This window comes from Crocuta crocuta, unplaced genomic scaffold (genome assembly GCF_008692635.1).
Source record: "Crocuta crocuta isolate KB4526 unplaced genomic scaffold, BGI_CrCroc_1.0 scaffold564, whole genome shotgun sequence".
Lineage (NCBI taxonomy): Eukaryota > Metazoa > Chordata > Mammalia > Carnivora > Hyaenidae > Crocuta > Crocuta crocuta.
In genome coordinates, this window is record NW_027533010.1 from 1,744,434 (window position 1) to 1,760,197 (window position 15,764).

General features: G+C 40.2%; 2 protein-coding genes across 4 annotated transcripts in view; one reads left to right on the plus strand and one right to left on the minus strand.

Moving 5' to 3' along the window:
- The first annotated feature begins 625 nt into the window (after positions 1–625).
- LOC144216446 (uncharacterized) lies at positions 626–2,220 on the plus strand. The gene has a single exon (XM_077745800.1). The coding sequence runs from the start codon at positions 753–755 to the stop codon at positions 2,136–2,138; it is 1,386 nt and encodes a 461-aa protein (XP_077601926.1). The 5' UTR covers positions 626–752; the 3' UTR covers positions 2,139–2,220.
- A 4,008-nt stretch (positions 2,221–6,228) lies between these two features.
- Positions 6,229–15,764, minus strand: part of ANKRD44 (ankyrin repeat domain 44) — a 295,932-nt gene continuing 286,396 nt past the window's right edge. For 2 of the 3 annotated variants that reach the window (XM_077745799.1, XM_077745797.1), the window contains 5 exons: positions 14,306–14,451; positions 13,770–13,852; positions 11,289–11,371; positions 10,212–10,303; positions 6,229–6,595 (listed from right to left, as the gene is read on the minus strand). In XM_077745799.1, coding sequence (XP_077601925.1) covers positions 6,537–6,595; positions 10,212–10,303; positions 11,289–11,371; positions 13,770–13,852; positions 14,306–14,451 — 463 coding nt within the window. In that variant the 3' untranslated portion in view covers positions 6,229–6,536. Of the gene's footprint in view, positions 7,923–10,211; positions 10,304–11,288; positions 11,372–13,769; positions 13,853–14,305; positions 14,452–15,764 lie in introns of all 3 variants that reach the window. The other variant, XM_077745798.1, reaches the window with a different exon arrangement.

The window sequence follows — 15,764 nt, forward strand, 5'->3', positions numbered from 1 at the left end:
ATCCAGTGAGATAAATAGTTTCCCAAAGAGTTCCCAGTGATTCCTGCCTCCCGGTAGTCAGACCCTTTGGTAATAACCCTTCCCTTGAATATGGAACAAACCTAGTGACTTGCTTCTTGTGAATAAAATATTATGGGAAAAATGATGGAATTTCACTTCAGTATTCAGTGTAAAAGCTGTCACTTCTGGGGCACGTGGGTGGCTCAGTCAGTTAAGCGTCTGACTGGGTCATGATCTCACAGTTTGTGAATTTGAGCGCCAACCGTGCAGAACCTGCTTGGGATTCTCTCTCTCTGTCCCTTCCCAGCTTGTTCTCTTTCTCTCTCTAAAAAAACAAAAAAACAAAAAACAAAAAACAACCCACAAACTTAAAAAAGAAAGACATCACTTCTGTCTTGCACTTTCTCTTTCTGGCTTTTCTCAGCTTGCTAGCTCTCGTAAGGTAAGGTGCCATGTTGGGAACTGGCCCTTTTTGGAATGGCTCATTTGGCATGGAATTGAAGGCAGCAAACAGCCATCAAGAAACGAAAGCCTTCAGTCCAACAACCCATGAGGAATCTACCAACAACCATATGAGTGAGTTAGAAATGGATCTCTCCCGCTTTTGCCTCAGTCTCGGGCTCTAGCTGGCAGCCAAGCATACGTGCTCCAGGATATTCTGTACCAGCGGCCGCCATCGCCGTCGCTTGGGTTCCCCTGGACTCGTCTGCGCCACTCGCCCGCCACACACTCCACCGGCATAAGCCGCCATCATGGTGAAGCTCGCAAAGGCTGGTAAAAATCAAAGTGACCCCAAGAAAATGGCTCCTCGCCCCAAGGAGGTAGAAGAAGACAGTGAAGATGAAGAAATGTCAGAAGATGAAGATGATGATAGCAGTGGAGAAGAGGTTATCATTCCTCAGAAAAAAGGCGAGAAGGCTGCAGCAACTCCAGCAAAGAAGGTGATGGTTTCCCCAACAAAAAAGGTGGCAGTTGCCACACCAGCCAAGAAAGCAGTCGTCACCCCTGGCAAAAAGGCAGCAGCCACACCAGCCAAAAAAGCCGTTGCACCAGCCAAAGCAGTAGCGACACCTGGCAAGAAGGGAGCGACACCGGGCAAGGCATTGGTAGCAACTCCTGGTAAGAAAGGAGCGGCCGCCCCAGCCAAGGGAGCAAAGAATGGTAAGAATGCTAAGAAGGAAGACAGTGATGAGGAAGATGAGGAAGACAGTGAAGATGAAGATGAGGAAGACGAGGATGAAGATGAGGACGAATTCGAGCCAGCAGTGATGAAGGCCGCCGCCGCCGCCCCTGCCTCGGATGATGAGGGTGATGACGAGGAGGAGGAGGATGAAGACGAAGAGGAAGATGAAGATGATGAAGATGACGATGACTCTGAAGAAGAAGCTATGGAGACTACACCAGCCAAAGGAAAGAAAACCCCTGCAAAAGCTGTTCCTGTGAAGGCTAAGAGCACAGCCGAGGATGAAGATGAAGAAGAAGATGAGGAGGATGAGGAGGATGAAGATGATGATGAGGAAGAGGAGGATGATGATGAGGAAGAAGAAGAGGAGGAGGAGGAGGAAGAAGAGGAGGAAGAGCCTGTCAAAGAAGCACCTGGAAAGCGAAAGAAGGAAATGGCCAAACAGAAAGCAGCTCCTGAAGCCAAGAAACAGAAAGCAGAAGGTACAGAACCAACTACGTCATTCAACCTTTTTGTTGGAAACCTGAACTTCAGCAAGTCTGCTCCTGAATTAAAAACCGGCATCAGTGATATTTTTGCTAAAAATGATCTTGCTGTTGTGGATGTGAGAATTGGTGTGTCTAGGAAGTTTGGCTATGTGGATTTTGAATCTGCTGAAGACCTGGAAAAGGCTTCAGAACTCACTGGTTTAAAAGTCTTTGGCAATGAAATTAAACTAGAAAAACCAAAGGGAAAAGACAGTAAGAAAGATCGAGATGCAAGAACACTTTTGGCTAAAAACCTGCCTTACAAAGTTACTCAGGATGAATTAAAAGAAGTGTTTGAAGATGCTGTGGAAATCAGATTAGTCAGCAAGGATGGAAAGAGTAAAGGGATTGCTTATATTGAATTTAAGACAGAAGCTGATGCAGAGAAGACATTGGAAGAAAAGCAGGGAACAGAGATAGATGGGTGATCTATTTCCCTGTATTATACTGGAGAGAAAGGTCAAAATCAAGACTATAGAGGTGGAAAGAATAGCACTTGGAGTGGTGNAAAAAAAAAAAAAAAGAAATGGATCTCTCCCTAGCTAACACCAAGATTACAACCTGTGAGGAGCCCTGCGGCAGAAGACCCAACTAAAGCGTACCTGGACTCCTGACTCTCAGAAACTGTGAGAGAATACACATTTGTTGTTTTAAGTACTATGAAGTACCCACCTGTGGTATGACTCATGCTTCACAGTCTTCCAGAATGAAAAGTACTCACATCGGTATATCTGAATAAGGAGACATTGCAAAGTACAATAGCTCCCTACACATCTCTAGCAGGAAAAAAAAAAACACCCCAACAATCACAAAGCATTACTGCTAGGATGGCAGAAAAGAAAGAACATCTACAGGCGCAGGTTGTGTATTCAGATCATCAATTCTACAAATCTGAGCAAATTATATAACTTCTCTGAGATTCGGTTTCTTCACGATGGGATTGGGGTAGCAGTAAGAACTGCTAGCAATCTGGGACACTGTGCTTTGAGGAGGAACTCGGGTGGGCCCTACCCCGAAGTCTCTTTCTCTTCAGATGGAAATGGCATCACTAGGAATTTGTTCCTTAATGCTTCTAGGGACTGTCCCTGAAATTGTTACCTAAGGAGAGGTAACGTGAGAAAGAGAGGAAATTCTATAGATACCTCTAAGAATAGTGCAGCAAGGTGGGGCCTTGGATTGCTGTGAAGCAGTTGAAGGGTAATGGTGGCAGCCACAAAGATAAGTGTGGTTGATTTCACGATTTTGAAGACCTAGTAGACTTCCTCCTTTCTAGTATATGTGACCTACACAATCCATCACATTTCCCCTCTCACCATGAGTGCAAGGAAGCTACAGCAATCTCACATTCAGTCAGAGCCACTGTATTAAATTTTATGGTTCCCATATTTGTATTCTTTTTCTGTCCTGATTCATCTACTTCCAGTTTATACATGTCCTTTGTTGCAGGCCCAGATCCTTTGCAAAAAAGATTGGAGGCACAAATGAATATAAAAAACACAAAAATACATATTTGACCTTTCCTCCTCTAAGTGTGTTGATATAAACAAACACGGCAAATCTGGAAATACTCTTCTATCTTGACTGTTAATTTTCTTTTCTTTTTTTACATTTTTTTTTTTATATTTGGGAGACAGAGCACAAGTGGGGAAGGGCCAGAGAGATAGGGAGACAGAATCTGAAGAAGGCCCTAGGCTCTGAGCTGTCAGCACAAAGCCAGATTCGGGGTTTGAACTCATAAACCATGAGATCATGATCTGAGCCTAAGACAGACGCCTAACCAACTGAGCCACTCAGGTGTCCCTTGATTGTTAACTTTCAAAATTTAAGGTTAATTTGGCTTTGGTGGCCACAATGATTTAAATTAGCAGAATAATTGGTGCAATTAGCATAAGTTGGAAGAATTAAAGACAAACACAGATTGCAACAATATTTGTACCGTTTTTATTTGTAAAAATAACCATCTGAATGCATTTCCATAGTATATTACAGTTAAGTACTTCATTACATTATTAGCATTCAGTAGTTGAAAAAGTATTAAACTGTGCTTGAAAAGATTCAGATTGGTTCAAAGTCATTCACTGAACTAAAAGTCATTTTCCTCATTTTTACAGTCATGACATTTACCAGAGTCCTTCAACTCCAATTTACATAAGAAAACATTACAGACAAAATCCCACTGAAATCATCAAACAGTATTTTATGCGATTACAAATATGTTATGCAAAATATAACACTGGCACCAGATTTGTATCATCGTGCTTTGCAAAGATATATTGCACATGCTAAAGCATAAAATATATAGACAAAACTACCAAACAAAAGATATTTGCATTGAATTTTTAGATCACTGCATAAGAAACGCATAAAATTACATTTTTACACACACTCAGATTGTCACTATCTTCAAACGCTTTTCCCCTAGAACACTGACCTATGGTTTACAGTTTTGTAAGAAGAAAGCATTTTACCACTGCAAAATTCAACATGGTTCCTATAGAAAACTTCGGCATTTTCATTTCAAAGCAGGTAAAGGGGAAATAGGAAAAAAGACACTTTATACATTCAAAGAAAGGCTGAAATGGAAACTCACTGGTATCATATTGCTCTGATAACACTCAAACGAAAGAAATACAAAACATTTCACAGAACATTTTCAGAATATACAAATATAAAAAGGCACTCTAACTTCATGTTACGAGACAAAAAAGGGGTGAGTTCTTCAACCAACGCAACAGATAAGCAAACCAAGTTGCTCAACAGTACAGAGAATAACGAGTGCAGCAAATCCATTTGATGTTCTTGTTCTAATTTAATAATAAAATAAAAACTCAAGCAGCTGTTTACTGCCTAAAGTACCAAAACATACTATGGTGCCCTTTTCGTAGTGATAAATAGAAATCCCCTGAGCTTTTTACTGTAGAATCAGAGCAGATTTTAGGCAATTCGGGATAGTAATGTATTTACCAAGGACAGGCAGACACGGCGAATAGGTAAGTGCAATGAAACATGATCCCTGTGGCTGTGGTTAAAATACAGTCCAAAAGTAACACACTTAGGTAAAAGCACTAACAGCCAAGACTCAGTTAAAAGCACAATGGTTTTTTTCTTAGAAAGCTATGCTGCAAATCTAGTTTTATTTCTATGAGATGTACTTAAAACACACAGAACTCATAGTTTTAAAAGTCATTTCCTAAAGAAAAAAAATTGGTCTTGGGGAATGGAGAAATAGAGTGAGAGGGAGATCTGATTCAATGAACAATTCAGAGCGTGCATGATTTCATTTGGTTCCTTTGTCCTCCTCCTTTCTATCAGTGAGAGAGGGGAAGAGCCAAAATGCAGCTACATGGAGAGGAATGGCCGGGGCCGGCACTGCTTTGCTGGAACCCTCCTTGTCTCTAGGCTACTCTGCAGGAAAAATGTGAACGCTGCTTCACCATTAAAAGCAGGTATTTCCTTTCCTGCTTTAAAGGCCAATGGAGCAAGATTTCCATTCACTTCTAGAAAAGACACCACAGTATATCCTGCCTTTTTTAGCATTGGATCTCCCTTACTTTCAGTGTTTTGGTAAAGATAAGGTCATTATTGCTCATTAGCAATTTACCTACTTTTAAAAAATTCATCTTTCCTAAACAAACAAAAAGGACAGAGGAAGGAGGGAACACAACACCAAGAATTTGAAAAACAGTGAGGGTGGGGTTGAAAATTTTCAGCCGAATTAATACCAATTCTAGAAGTCCTTTGAACAAGTTCTCATTTGTGAAGAACCCAACGTGAGTTTTTAATTGAATCCAGGATATTAAAAGAGTAAGAGTAAAGCCTTTTACAGTTAGATGAAAAATATAATACAGTATGTATATTTGATCCAGATATGACAGAACACTGTTTTAAAAATACCTCACATACACTATAAAAGAGAAATTCCCAGGCTGAAATGGAACTGATGATAAAATGTCAGAGTCCTGTCCTAATGCAACACATTTCTCTTCTGTTTCTTCCTTGGAAAATAGCTCTTGAGCTGGTGATTTGAATGTCTTCTCTTGGTACATAGACTCACACACTGCTATCATTGGCCATTCCGCTTTTGGGACCACGTGAGATTTTCAGCGTGTTCACAATAGCTTGTGCATCTTTCTTTGGGCCACCTTTGTGCATATGATCCACCACCCAACTCAGTTTTCATCTCGCAGAAGAGCTTTAAGGACGGCAGTGTCTCCTAGGCTCTTGAGGCTGGTACAGATTGGGGCTGAGCACTGGATGTCACACCCCACTCCAACCGAAGTGTAAGAACCTGAGGGTCGGCTGGAAACCTTAGCAGGCGAAATGCTGGGCTTGGCCCCACCACTGCTGGCTAGCCCAGGGAGGGCCCGGAGGGTTTTTCTGCTTTTTGTTATTCTAAGTCACACACATAGCAATTAAAACAGAGAACAATGGATGTTCCTTGACATTTGTTTCATTTCAAATAAATACAAACACATTTACATCAAAAGTATATGAACATTTTCTCTAGTTTGGCAAAAAAAAAAAAAAAATAAGCCTTGGTCAACGCATCCTCAGTTAACAAATGTTAAGCCACCAACTAGAAATCTGTGTCATAAGAAATATAAAATATGACAAAGACTGTTACACAAAAAGATTACATTTGAACTCCATAGAAAAGCTACTTCAGTTCTCATTTCCACTTTGAAGGAAAACAATTAAATTCTTCCACTTTAGACTGAAGCATTTTGGTCCTCCCGTATAGCTGGTTGATGAATTACAGACATATATATATACATATACATATACATATATGTGTGCGTGTGTGTGTGCATAATGTTTAAAGAGTCTCATTCTTCTTTTTGTACGGCTATTCCAGGTGCAGAACGGGGTCCATTTGACCTAGAAGCTTTGGCAGAGGGAGCAGACACAGTATTCACTATGTTGATTTGATCATCAAGTAACTACCAATTGGCTTTAATTTCCAAATCACCCATTTCTACCTTCTGCTTTCACCTTCTTTGTTTCCTTTTGCAGTCACACTTCCACTCACTTGGCATGACCTTGACTGAGAAGCTCATTTAACATTTTACTATTGATAAACAACTTCGATGGTTCTGATGTTTTTTAAAAAGTTAGCATTCTGATTTAAGGATGAGTTAACAAATAAATAAGGGGTAGTTTTGTATTAAATTTGCATATGTCTCAAAGTTTTGGTGCAATACAACTTTTCACCTGAACTTTTATTAGATAGATTTGGATCCAATCAGTCGGGTGAAAACTAGTCACAGACTTGTTACAGGGAGTATTCGGTGCCATATTTGTGTTAAGTGAAAAAAGCAACTTCAATTTTCAGTGAGTTTTTCCATTCATCTGGCAACTTTAACAAAATTCTTGGAAAGAAGTTCTGGATATTTAAGTGCATATTATAGAGAGGATATATGAATAATCGGACTCCCTTAAGATTGTTACAGGCATCATTTCTGAAGATGAACACCTTTACCTTTGGCTTCTAGTAAGGAAGTAAACATCAAAGTGAGAAGAGATTTGAGGCAATTCCTATCCACACCTTCCCTCCCCTTTTGGGGGACATGAATGTCTCACTGATATATTTCTTAGAACTCACTGCTGGGTGAGTATATGAAAAAAAATTCTTTATAGAGAACCGCTCCCTCTCAATTGCATTATGCCAAAAGAAAAAGAATTATATGCATTTTGTACTTCTTATTTAAAATGAGAGGTAGACTTTCACAGAAATATTTTAGATCTAAGGAAAACATAAAAGCAAATAAAAGTTGGGGCACATCTGTGTGAGTGCTTTGTCCTACAGTCTAGCTGCCCTCTCTGGCTTTGATTAATTCCTTCTCTACAGGCTTCTGGAAGCCCAGGCCCACGATAATACTTGAACACAATATATAAACCTGGAAGTCAAGTTTCTTTCCCTTCTTCCAATATGGGTGATGAGGGAAAAGCTTCTATAGTCCAAAGTCAAAACGTTTCTGAATCAGAATCATTTTCATTGTACCCGTCCTCTGAGCCTACGTTGTTACTGCACAGGCTAACCATGCTACCCAGATTGGAGAGGGTCGTCCTGCTCAAATTGTCTTTTTTAAAACAAACGAAGTTGACAGCCGTCATTGTACTGGAAGGAGAAAAAGGCATCATGGTAGCCAAAATGAGGGCCAGGCAGTCAGCCACGTCTTTGTTAGGAGCGCAAGCCAGGGCCGGGGTATGACCTGGGCGTAAATGCAGACAAGGCAGTGGTTAGTCCAGGAAATCCAAAGGTGCTGTGAGCATTCCACAGTACATCTCAAACGACCTCACACGCGGAGATGTATGTTGAGTTAGAAATCATGCCAGGCAAAAAGAGGAATTACTTCCCACGAGTCATGCTAGGGGTGAGGCTACAGGGAACTGGGAGGGGGAGACATTTCACGAAGGATTTTGGGGTTTGTTTTTGTTTTTTCAGTTTACATGACAGCAAGCACTATGTTATCCAAAGTTAGGCAGAATTCTAGTCTTCATCTAGTGAACAGAAACACAAGGGGGCAGGGATGGGACACAATTCCACACACAAATAAAACAGCAACAGGACAACCACAAAGGTGTTTCCACTTGAGAGCACATGCCACCATGCGCCTCAGGCCTGGGCCGGGGCACTCTCATTCTGAGAACAATGACTTTCCATCGTAGGTAATCGTGTGACAGGTTAGGAGAGAAACTGAAAATCAGATGTCCGTAAAAGTGACTACTGCAGTTTGGTTGCTTTGTATATATTTATATAAAGTCTATACCAATTAACTAGTTCCAGGAAAATGGAATCATTTGAGCGGATCAGACACAGGAAAGCACTGGTCATTTGTGACTTGAAATTTACTATTGATCAGGGGAAATCTGACAGAATTTTAAAAAACAGCAATACCACCAACCAAAGTCCCAAATCCCAATTGTGGAAAAATGGCCGTCAAGCCATGTCATTTTCTACCATTTAGACTTGATGGGTCCTATCCAGAAGAGAAAACTACCTCAACACGTGCAGCAAGTGCATGGGGAAGTAGACCAATTCTTTGATTCAATTACTACCCCTGCCCACCCTTCATTCTACTGACTTGGAAGGGCTAGCCTCTCTCTGTTGGTGAAGTTCCTATCACCTCTCCCTCATTCATTCAGAGGAACTGGCTCAACAAAACGCAACCTTTTTTTGTTTTATCAACACTTGACCTAATTTCTGCCCCTCTTCTCCCTCCCCCAACAGGTTATTCCTCTCTCTAGTATGAAAACAAATAAGAATAGACAGGTATGATTTATGATTGTAGTGCTGTCCAAAACTGCCCCAAATTGTTCCCAGGCCTTTGCGATACAGCTGATCTCTGAGAAAAGCCTCAGTTCCACTGACCCAGGGCTCTCATTCCCAAGGTTACCATTGGCAGGACAAGCCTCAGATGCAGCAGGCTTATCCTGGAGAATGGCAAAACCAATTTATTTTGATCTCTTTGGGTCACTTTGGAGAAAAACTGCATGCCAACCCTAAGATACATAATAAGAGGGTGAGGGAAAGGGGGTGGGACAGCCAAGGAGATGGAGTTATAGAAAACTTTCTGTGCCTCCTAGATGAGTCAGGTTGGGGACAGAGAGGGGTACATGCTAGGATAAATGGGGCTGCAAAACAAAAACTAATAAGAATTAGCTAGTGACGTCATATGGCTAATGCTTACTTCTGAGAAATAGGCATGGGCTGCTAGTTCCAATACCTGTAATAAGCAGTTAATTGAGTTACATTCATTATAATACTTTATAAATAAAGATGCCACAATTAATGCCACATTAAAAATTACATCATTCATAAATATCCAGAAGTTCGTCTTTTGCTCCCCCTGGCTAATAGGCATTGTGCTTAAAATGGCAGGTTAACACAAATCTGGTATTCATTAGGTTTCCAAATTTCTTAGGAAGCAGAATAGAAAGCTTCTGCTAAGAGTTAATTCATTTAGAAAAGGAATGTTACATAGATCAGGAGAAGCTTTCAAGCCAAGAAATGAATTAAAACATTATACCCCAAATATCCATACTGAGGATATGGGTTTTGATCTGCTCCTTAAAAAGAGAAAAAAAAGTCTGATCTCAGAATGAACTGAAATACAAAGACCTGGGTTTTCCTTTGAGCCCCTGAGCATGCACTAATGATATGTGTAGTCTCTAACTCTTTAGCGTACGCAGTTAGAAGTTTTAATGCCTATTTGAAAGCTTTTCAGTGTGTCTAAAATGGTTTAACCACCACGCTGAGGAGTCAGAGACCAGCTGCTGGTATGACATGCAAAATGGAAGGCACTGGTGGGCTACAGGTAGACGATGTGTTTTACAGACAGACAGGACAAATTATCCTTGTTTGATTTCTCACACACAGAAACTTCTAAGAGGTAGAGAATTCTTACTGCCTTTTTAATGAACTCCTATCTTTCTCATTTTCCTCTGGCTTCACAGCGTAGGGGAGGTACCTGTGGTGATTGCTTACTTTTTCCACTTACCGTTTTCATCTACAGCAAGTACACAGGCCCCTTTGGCCAACAACTCCTCAACTACCACCTTCAAGCCATTTCGTGCAGCAACGTGGAGGGGTCTGAAAAAAGACAGCACCTAACATCACCCATGATGCATATTTGTATGAGAATGTGTCATTTGGGGTAGCTGCATTGCGAAAAGGAAAAAAATACTTAAGAAGCTATAAATAGTACATGAATATTTTTACTTTTTTAAATAAAAGTATTCGCTGACTAATTGTATTCCAGTTACTAATGATCCAATTGTTCTTCCATGTTGTCCAGATTTCTCTGCAGATATTACAATTATTCTGCATCTTAAACAACCCTAATGACAGTAGATAGAAAGTCAGAAAAAGAACGCAAGCTCTGGCATGTTAGAACGTTTTTACCCCTTGCCTTCTACTCTAGCATTTGAATGACTGTTTCACACTGTCCATCAACGTGATTGGTATTAATATCATCCATATATATTAATCTTGAATCTCTTTGTTATTAGTAGATGCATTAAACAATATTTTGTTGAATTGAGAATACCTTAATGAATAATGTCAAACCCAGTATATTCATCTCTGCTATATACTTCTTAAGAAACTTAATGGAAAAAAATTTCTCATACTTTTTTTTCCCTAAAATGCAGAAGTAATTTCCTAAAATGGGAAATGAATCAGCCTTCAAGCCTTTCACACTGAGGAGTACACTGAATTATATTAAAATATAATTAAACCGAATTGCTTAGAAACTCTTCAAATGTATGCTGGGAACCTGATTTATAAAACTGTCATTTTCCAGTAAGAATACATAATGTTAGTGTATTTTATTATAAAATTCTCTGAAGGCTTCTCAAAATAAAGATTCTAACTAAAAATGTCTGGCTTGATCAGCAGTTGTAGGTATGTGACTGTCAGCTTCCTGAAGGAGAAGCCAGGTCTATATCTTTCGCCACCGTGTTCCCCAGTGCTAGACTGGCACATAGCACACTCTTAGTATCCATTGAATAAACGACTACGTAGTGATGATGAATAAATGACAATGTCCAAATCCAACTGTAGTAGTCACACTTACGTCTGCAGTGCGTTATTTTTTGCATTAATAAGGCTCTCGTCCTGTATCTTGTCAAGTATTAACAAGGCACATTTTTCATGACCCTAATAAAGAAAAAAAAAAAAATAAGAAACACAAGACAGAAACACAGAAAACTTCCTGCAAAGTTACTTGATTTTGCTTTAAATTTAAAATGAATGTCCTCTGCCTAAAAACATTTTATTAAGGCTATGTTCTGAGTAATTCCTATTTTTCCTAAAAACCAAATGGTTAAAGGACCCTAGATTCTCACAGATTCTGGAAAAGGTCTATTAGGACTTGATTAATGGAAGTCTGATCTAAATATTAATACTTCTAACGTAACTGAAGAATTAATGTTTAGAGAGCTGAAGGAGACGCTAGTTCAGCAAGGTCAGCTGGTAAACATGAGGAACATTCTTTAAGTCTGTCAATGTTTCTTTAAAAAAAAAAAAAAGTCAAGTCAAGTCCCATCTCCTTCCTCAAGCCCTCAATGACCATGTCAGTGATCCATCTACTCCTGAAATTTCAATCACATCTATTATCAGTATCACTTATCATTATGTGACACCTTATGTTGGGAAGGGACTCTTTCAGGGAAGCTCATCCTTTTCTTTCTCAACCAGGGGAAGATATCTTTATACCTTGTAAGAGATGGTTGATAATTTTTAAAAATCAGTTGATAAGTCAGAGACCCTTTCATTCTTCAGGCCTATGCCTTGTTAAGAGGTCATAGTTTCCTAAACCCTTGCTATTCTAAGTGTGTCCCAAAGACCAGTAACATCAGCTTAACGTGGGAGTTAGAAATGTTGAATCTCAGGCCTCACTTCAGACCTGCATTTTTTTAAAACACTTATGTATTTTTGACAGAGAGACAGAGAGAGAGAATGAGCTGGGGTGTAGCAGAGACAGAGAGGGGGAGAGAGAGAATCCCAAGAAGGCTCTGCACTGTCAGCGCAGAGCCCAACGCGGAGCTTGTCTCCCAAAACGTGACCTGCATTTTAACAAGATCCTCTAGTGATTCATTTGCACAATAAAGTTTGAAGATCACTGTACTTCTATTCATGAAAATGCTACACACTGAAATAAACTTCGTGAAACTAAGGTTTTTTATGGTTTCCATGGGCTTTCCAGAGCATGAAGTGAGAAAATGCAATCACTGAAATGAAAAACCAAGTCTTCTGGTACCAATGGGTATAGACAACACCTTTAAAACTGTCACTATATTGAAATAAACCACCATCACTGGTGTCAGTTGGCATCACACTATAAAGCCTTCTAAGAGAGCCCCTGAAATGCAATTTCAGAAGTGTCTCTGGAGTTTTCATTCTGATGTACTGCTGGTATAGTGTAAATGGCTGTGATCTTTTTAGAGGCCCATCTGGGCTTAAAAATGTTCATAGCCTTAGGCTTAATAAGTTCACATTTGGAATACATCTTAAAGGAATGAGTAAGAATTCTTTTAAAAAATTTCTCTCAGGGCGCCTGGGTGGCTCAGTCAGTTAAACATCCAGCTTCGGCTCAGGTCATGATCTCACTGTTCCGTGGGTTCGAGCCCCAACTCGGGCTCTGTGCTGACTGCCAGAGCCTGGAGCCTGTTTCCGATTCTCTGTCTCCCTCTCTCTCTGACCCTCCCCTGCTCACGCTCTCTCTCTCTCTCTCAGAAATAAATAAAACATTAAAAAAAAATTTCTCTCAATGACATCTATAGTAGCGCATTTTAGAAAACAAGCAAATGTCTAACAGTTGGGGATGGGTTGAATAAAGGATGGCACATTCCTAAGGTGGAATACCACGCATCTTCTAAATCACTACAAAAATTTCATATCTAAAAGAAAGATATTTGTAAGAGATGATTCAGTAACAAAAGCAGGTTTTAAAATAGTATGATCTCCCTTTTGTAAAATTGTATATTTATTTATATATCGTTTATCTTTTACAGAAGCAGGAATCTTGAGCTACATGTGAACATAATACTATTAATAAAAACAAAAAACTCGAACACATTCCTTGCTCTGAACTATGCAACAGAAAAAAGGGCAAAGGGGAGAAATGCACATGAATGCACTAACTTGCCTCATAGGAGAATATTAGGCTGTGTTATTACAATGCTTTCAAATGGAACAAAATGAAAACAAGTGGACCTTGTTATACTTCAGAAGCCATGTAACCATGGTCCCAGCCTATGTTTAAAACCAAAATGACATAGTACTAGAACCACAGAGACAGACACAGTCCAGCATGAAGACAGACAACGTAAGAATGCAAGGTCACATTCCATGAAAGTCATATCCTCATCAATCCCTATGTGGGTCTGCTCTTAGTGTCTTCCCCTTCCATTCTGCTTACAGTTGACAACACCCTGGGGACATGTACATCTTAACTAAAAGACATGATACACACTTCTGAGATAGCTAGTATTCCAGTGGTATTATTATTATTATTACAACGCTAAGTAACACTGTTTCAAATTCATTTACATACTTTGCTACTAGCCAAATGTAAGGATGTGTTCAAGTCTTTATCCTTTACAGTCAGATCAGCCTGGGCAATGTTCACCAAGATATCTATGGAAAAAGCCAAGAGAGAATTACTCAGACTACATGCCAATTATAATCACACATTCAAATTAGTATGGTCACATAATCATATTTAATGCTTTTAAAGAAAAAAATGGAAAAATTTATTGCCATACTTGGTCTCTCCAAACCCAAGGTCTATAGGCAGTAAGTTTAACTCTCTGTACATAGTTTTGTTATTTCCAAGTAAAATAAACCCGTTGCTATATTTTGTCTCTAAATGCTGAGATTTTTTCACTGCAGAGATGGGTTCACTTTGAAAAGGTCCACCAATAATCAAATAACAGAGGACTGAAGACGATTAGCAAGCAGGGTCAAATGGCTTAAATAAAATGTTCGCCTTTTTTACACGCATGTACCAAGAGAATAACTGATTTCTTGGTTTCATGCGACTCCGGTTCCGGTTGGGCATGGATGTGAAGCGCGCCAGTCCGCACATACCCACAGCGCCCGCCTGCCCGTTCTCAGCAGCCATCATCAGTGCTGTTTTCCCTGAATGGTCCGCTGCGTTCACCTCGGCGCTGTGTCTCAGAAGCAGCTGCAAGCACTCCACGTGATCCGCAAATGCCGCCGCATGAAGTGGTGTCCTAGTGATTTAAAACACACATGATGTAGTTCCTTTTAATTTTTTTTTTTTTTTTTTACCTTTTATTCATTTTTGAGAGAGAGGGAGAGAGAGAGTGGACGAGCAGGGGAGGGGCAGAGAGAGAGGGAGACACAGAATGGGAAGCAGGCTCCAGGCTCCAATCTGTCAGCACAGAGCCCGATGAGGGGCTCTAACTCACAAATCGTGAGATCATGACCTGAGCCAAAGTCAGATGCTTAACTAACTGAGCCACTCAGGCGCCCCAATTTTAGTTTCCTTTAACCTTAACACACTCTATTTCTGTATATGCTGGAGAAACATGTGCACAGTGTCACCTTAGGGACTTAAAACTTCTCAGTTTACAGAGATAACATTCAGGGCCTCTCCAAAGTCCATTCAGGGTGGACACTGAACAGTCACCTATGTGAATGGCACCCCCTAGATTTAGAGTGACCCCTAGATTTTAGTGGTGACCTCGATAATAAAATTAGCATCTTCATCGACCCTTTGATGTTGAGGTCCAGTCACTTTGTTCTTATCTTTGATAAAGATACTTTCAAAATTAGGCCTTAAATTTGAAGATAATTGGCTATATAAATAATAAAAAAGCCCATATTATCTAATGTGGATAGTTGATTTCTCTAGGAGCACAATTTGGCATCATTTGTAAAAATTAAAAACCATTGACCTTCTGGCCAAGTAAGTCTATGTTTAAAATGGTATCTCTTATACCACCTCACACCAGTCAGAGTGGCTAAAATGAGCAAATCAGAGAACTCTAGATGCTGGCGAGGATGTGGAGAAACGGGCACCCTCCTACACTGTTGGTGGGAATGTAAACTGGTACAGCCCCTCTGGAAAACAGTGTGGAGGTTCCTCAGGAAACTAACAATAGAACTCCCCTAGGACCCAGCAATAGCACTGCTAGGAATTTACCCAAGGGATACAGAAATGCTGATGCATAGGAGCACATGTACCCCAATGTTCATAGCAGCACTCTCCACAATAGCTAAAACATGGAAAGAGCCTAAGTGTCCATCAACAGATGAATGGATCAAGAAGATGTGGTTTATCTATACCATGGAATACTACATGGCAATGAGAAAGAATGAAATCTGGCCATGTGTAGCAACATGGATGGACCTTGAGGGGGTTATGCTGAGCGAAATAAGTCAGGCAGAGAAGGACAAATATCATATGTTTGCACGTATAGGAGGATTAGGAGGAACTTGACGGAGGAACAAGGGGGAGAAGAAGGGCGGAAATGGTGGGGGAAAGGGAGAGAGGCAAACCATGAGAGACTCTTGAATGCTG

Coding starts and splice junctions, on each gene's coding strand:
- LOC144216446 (XM_077745800.1), top strand. CDS start 753: ATGGTGAAGCTCGCAAAGGCTGGTAAAAATCAAAGTGACCCCAAGAAA.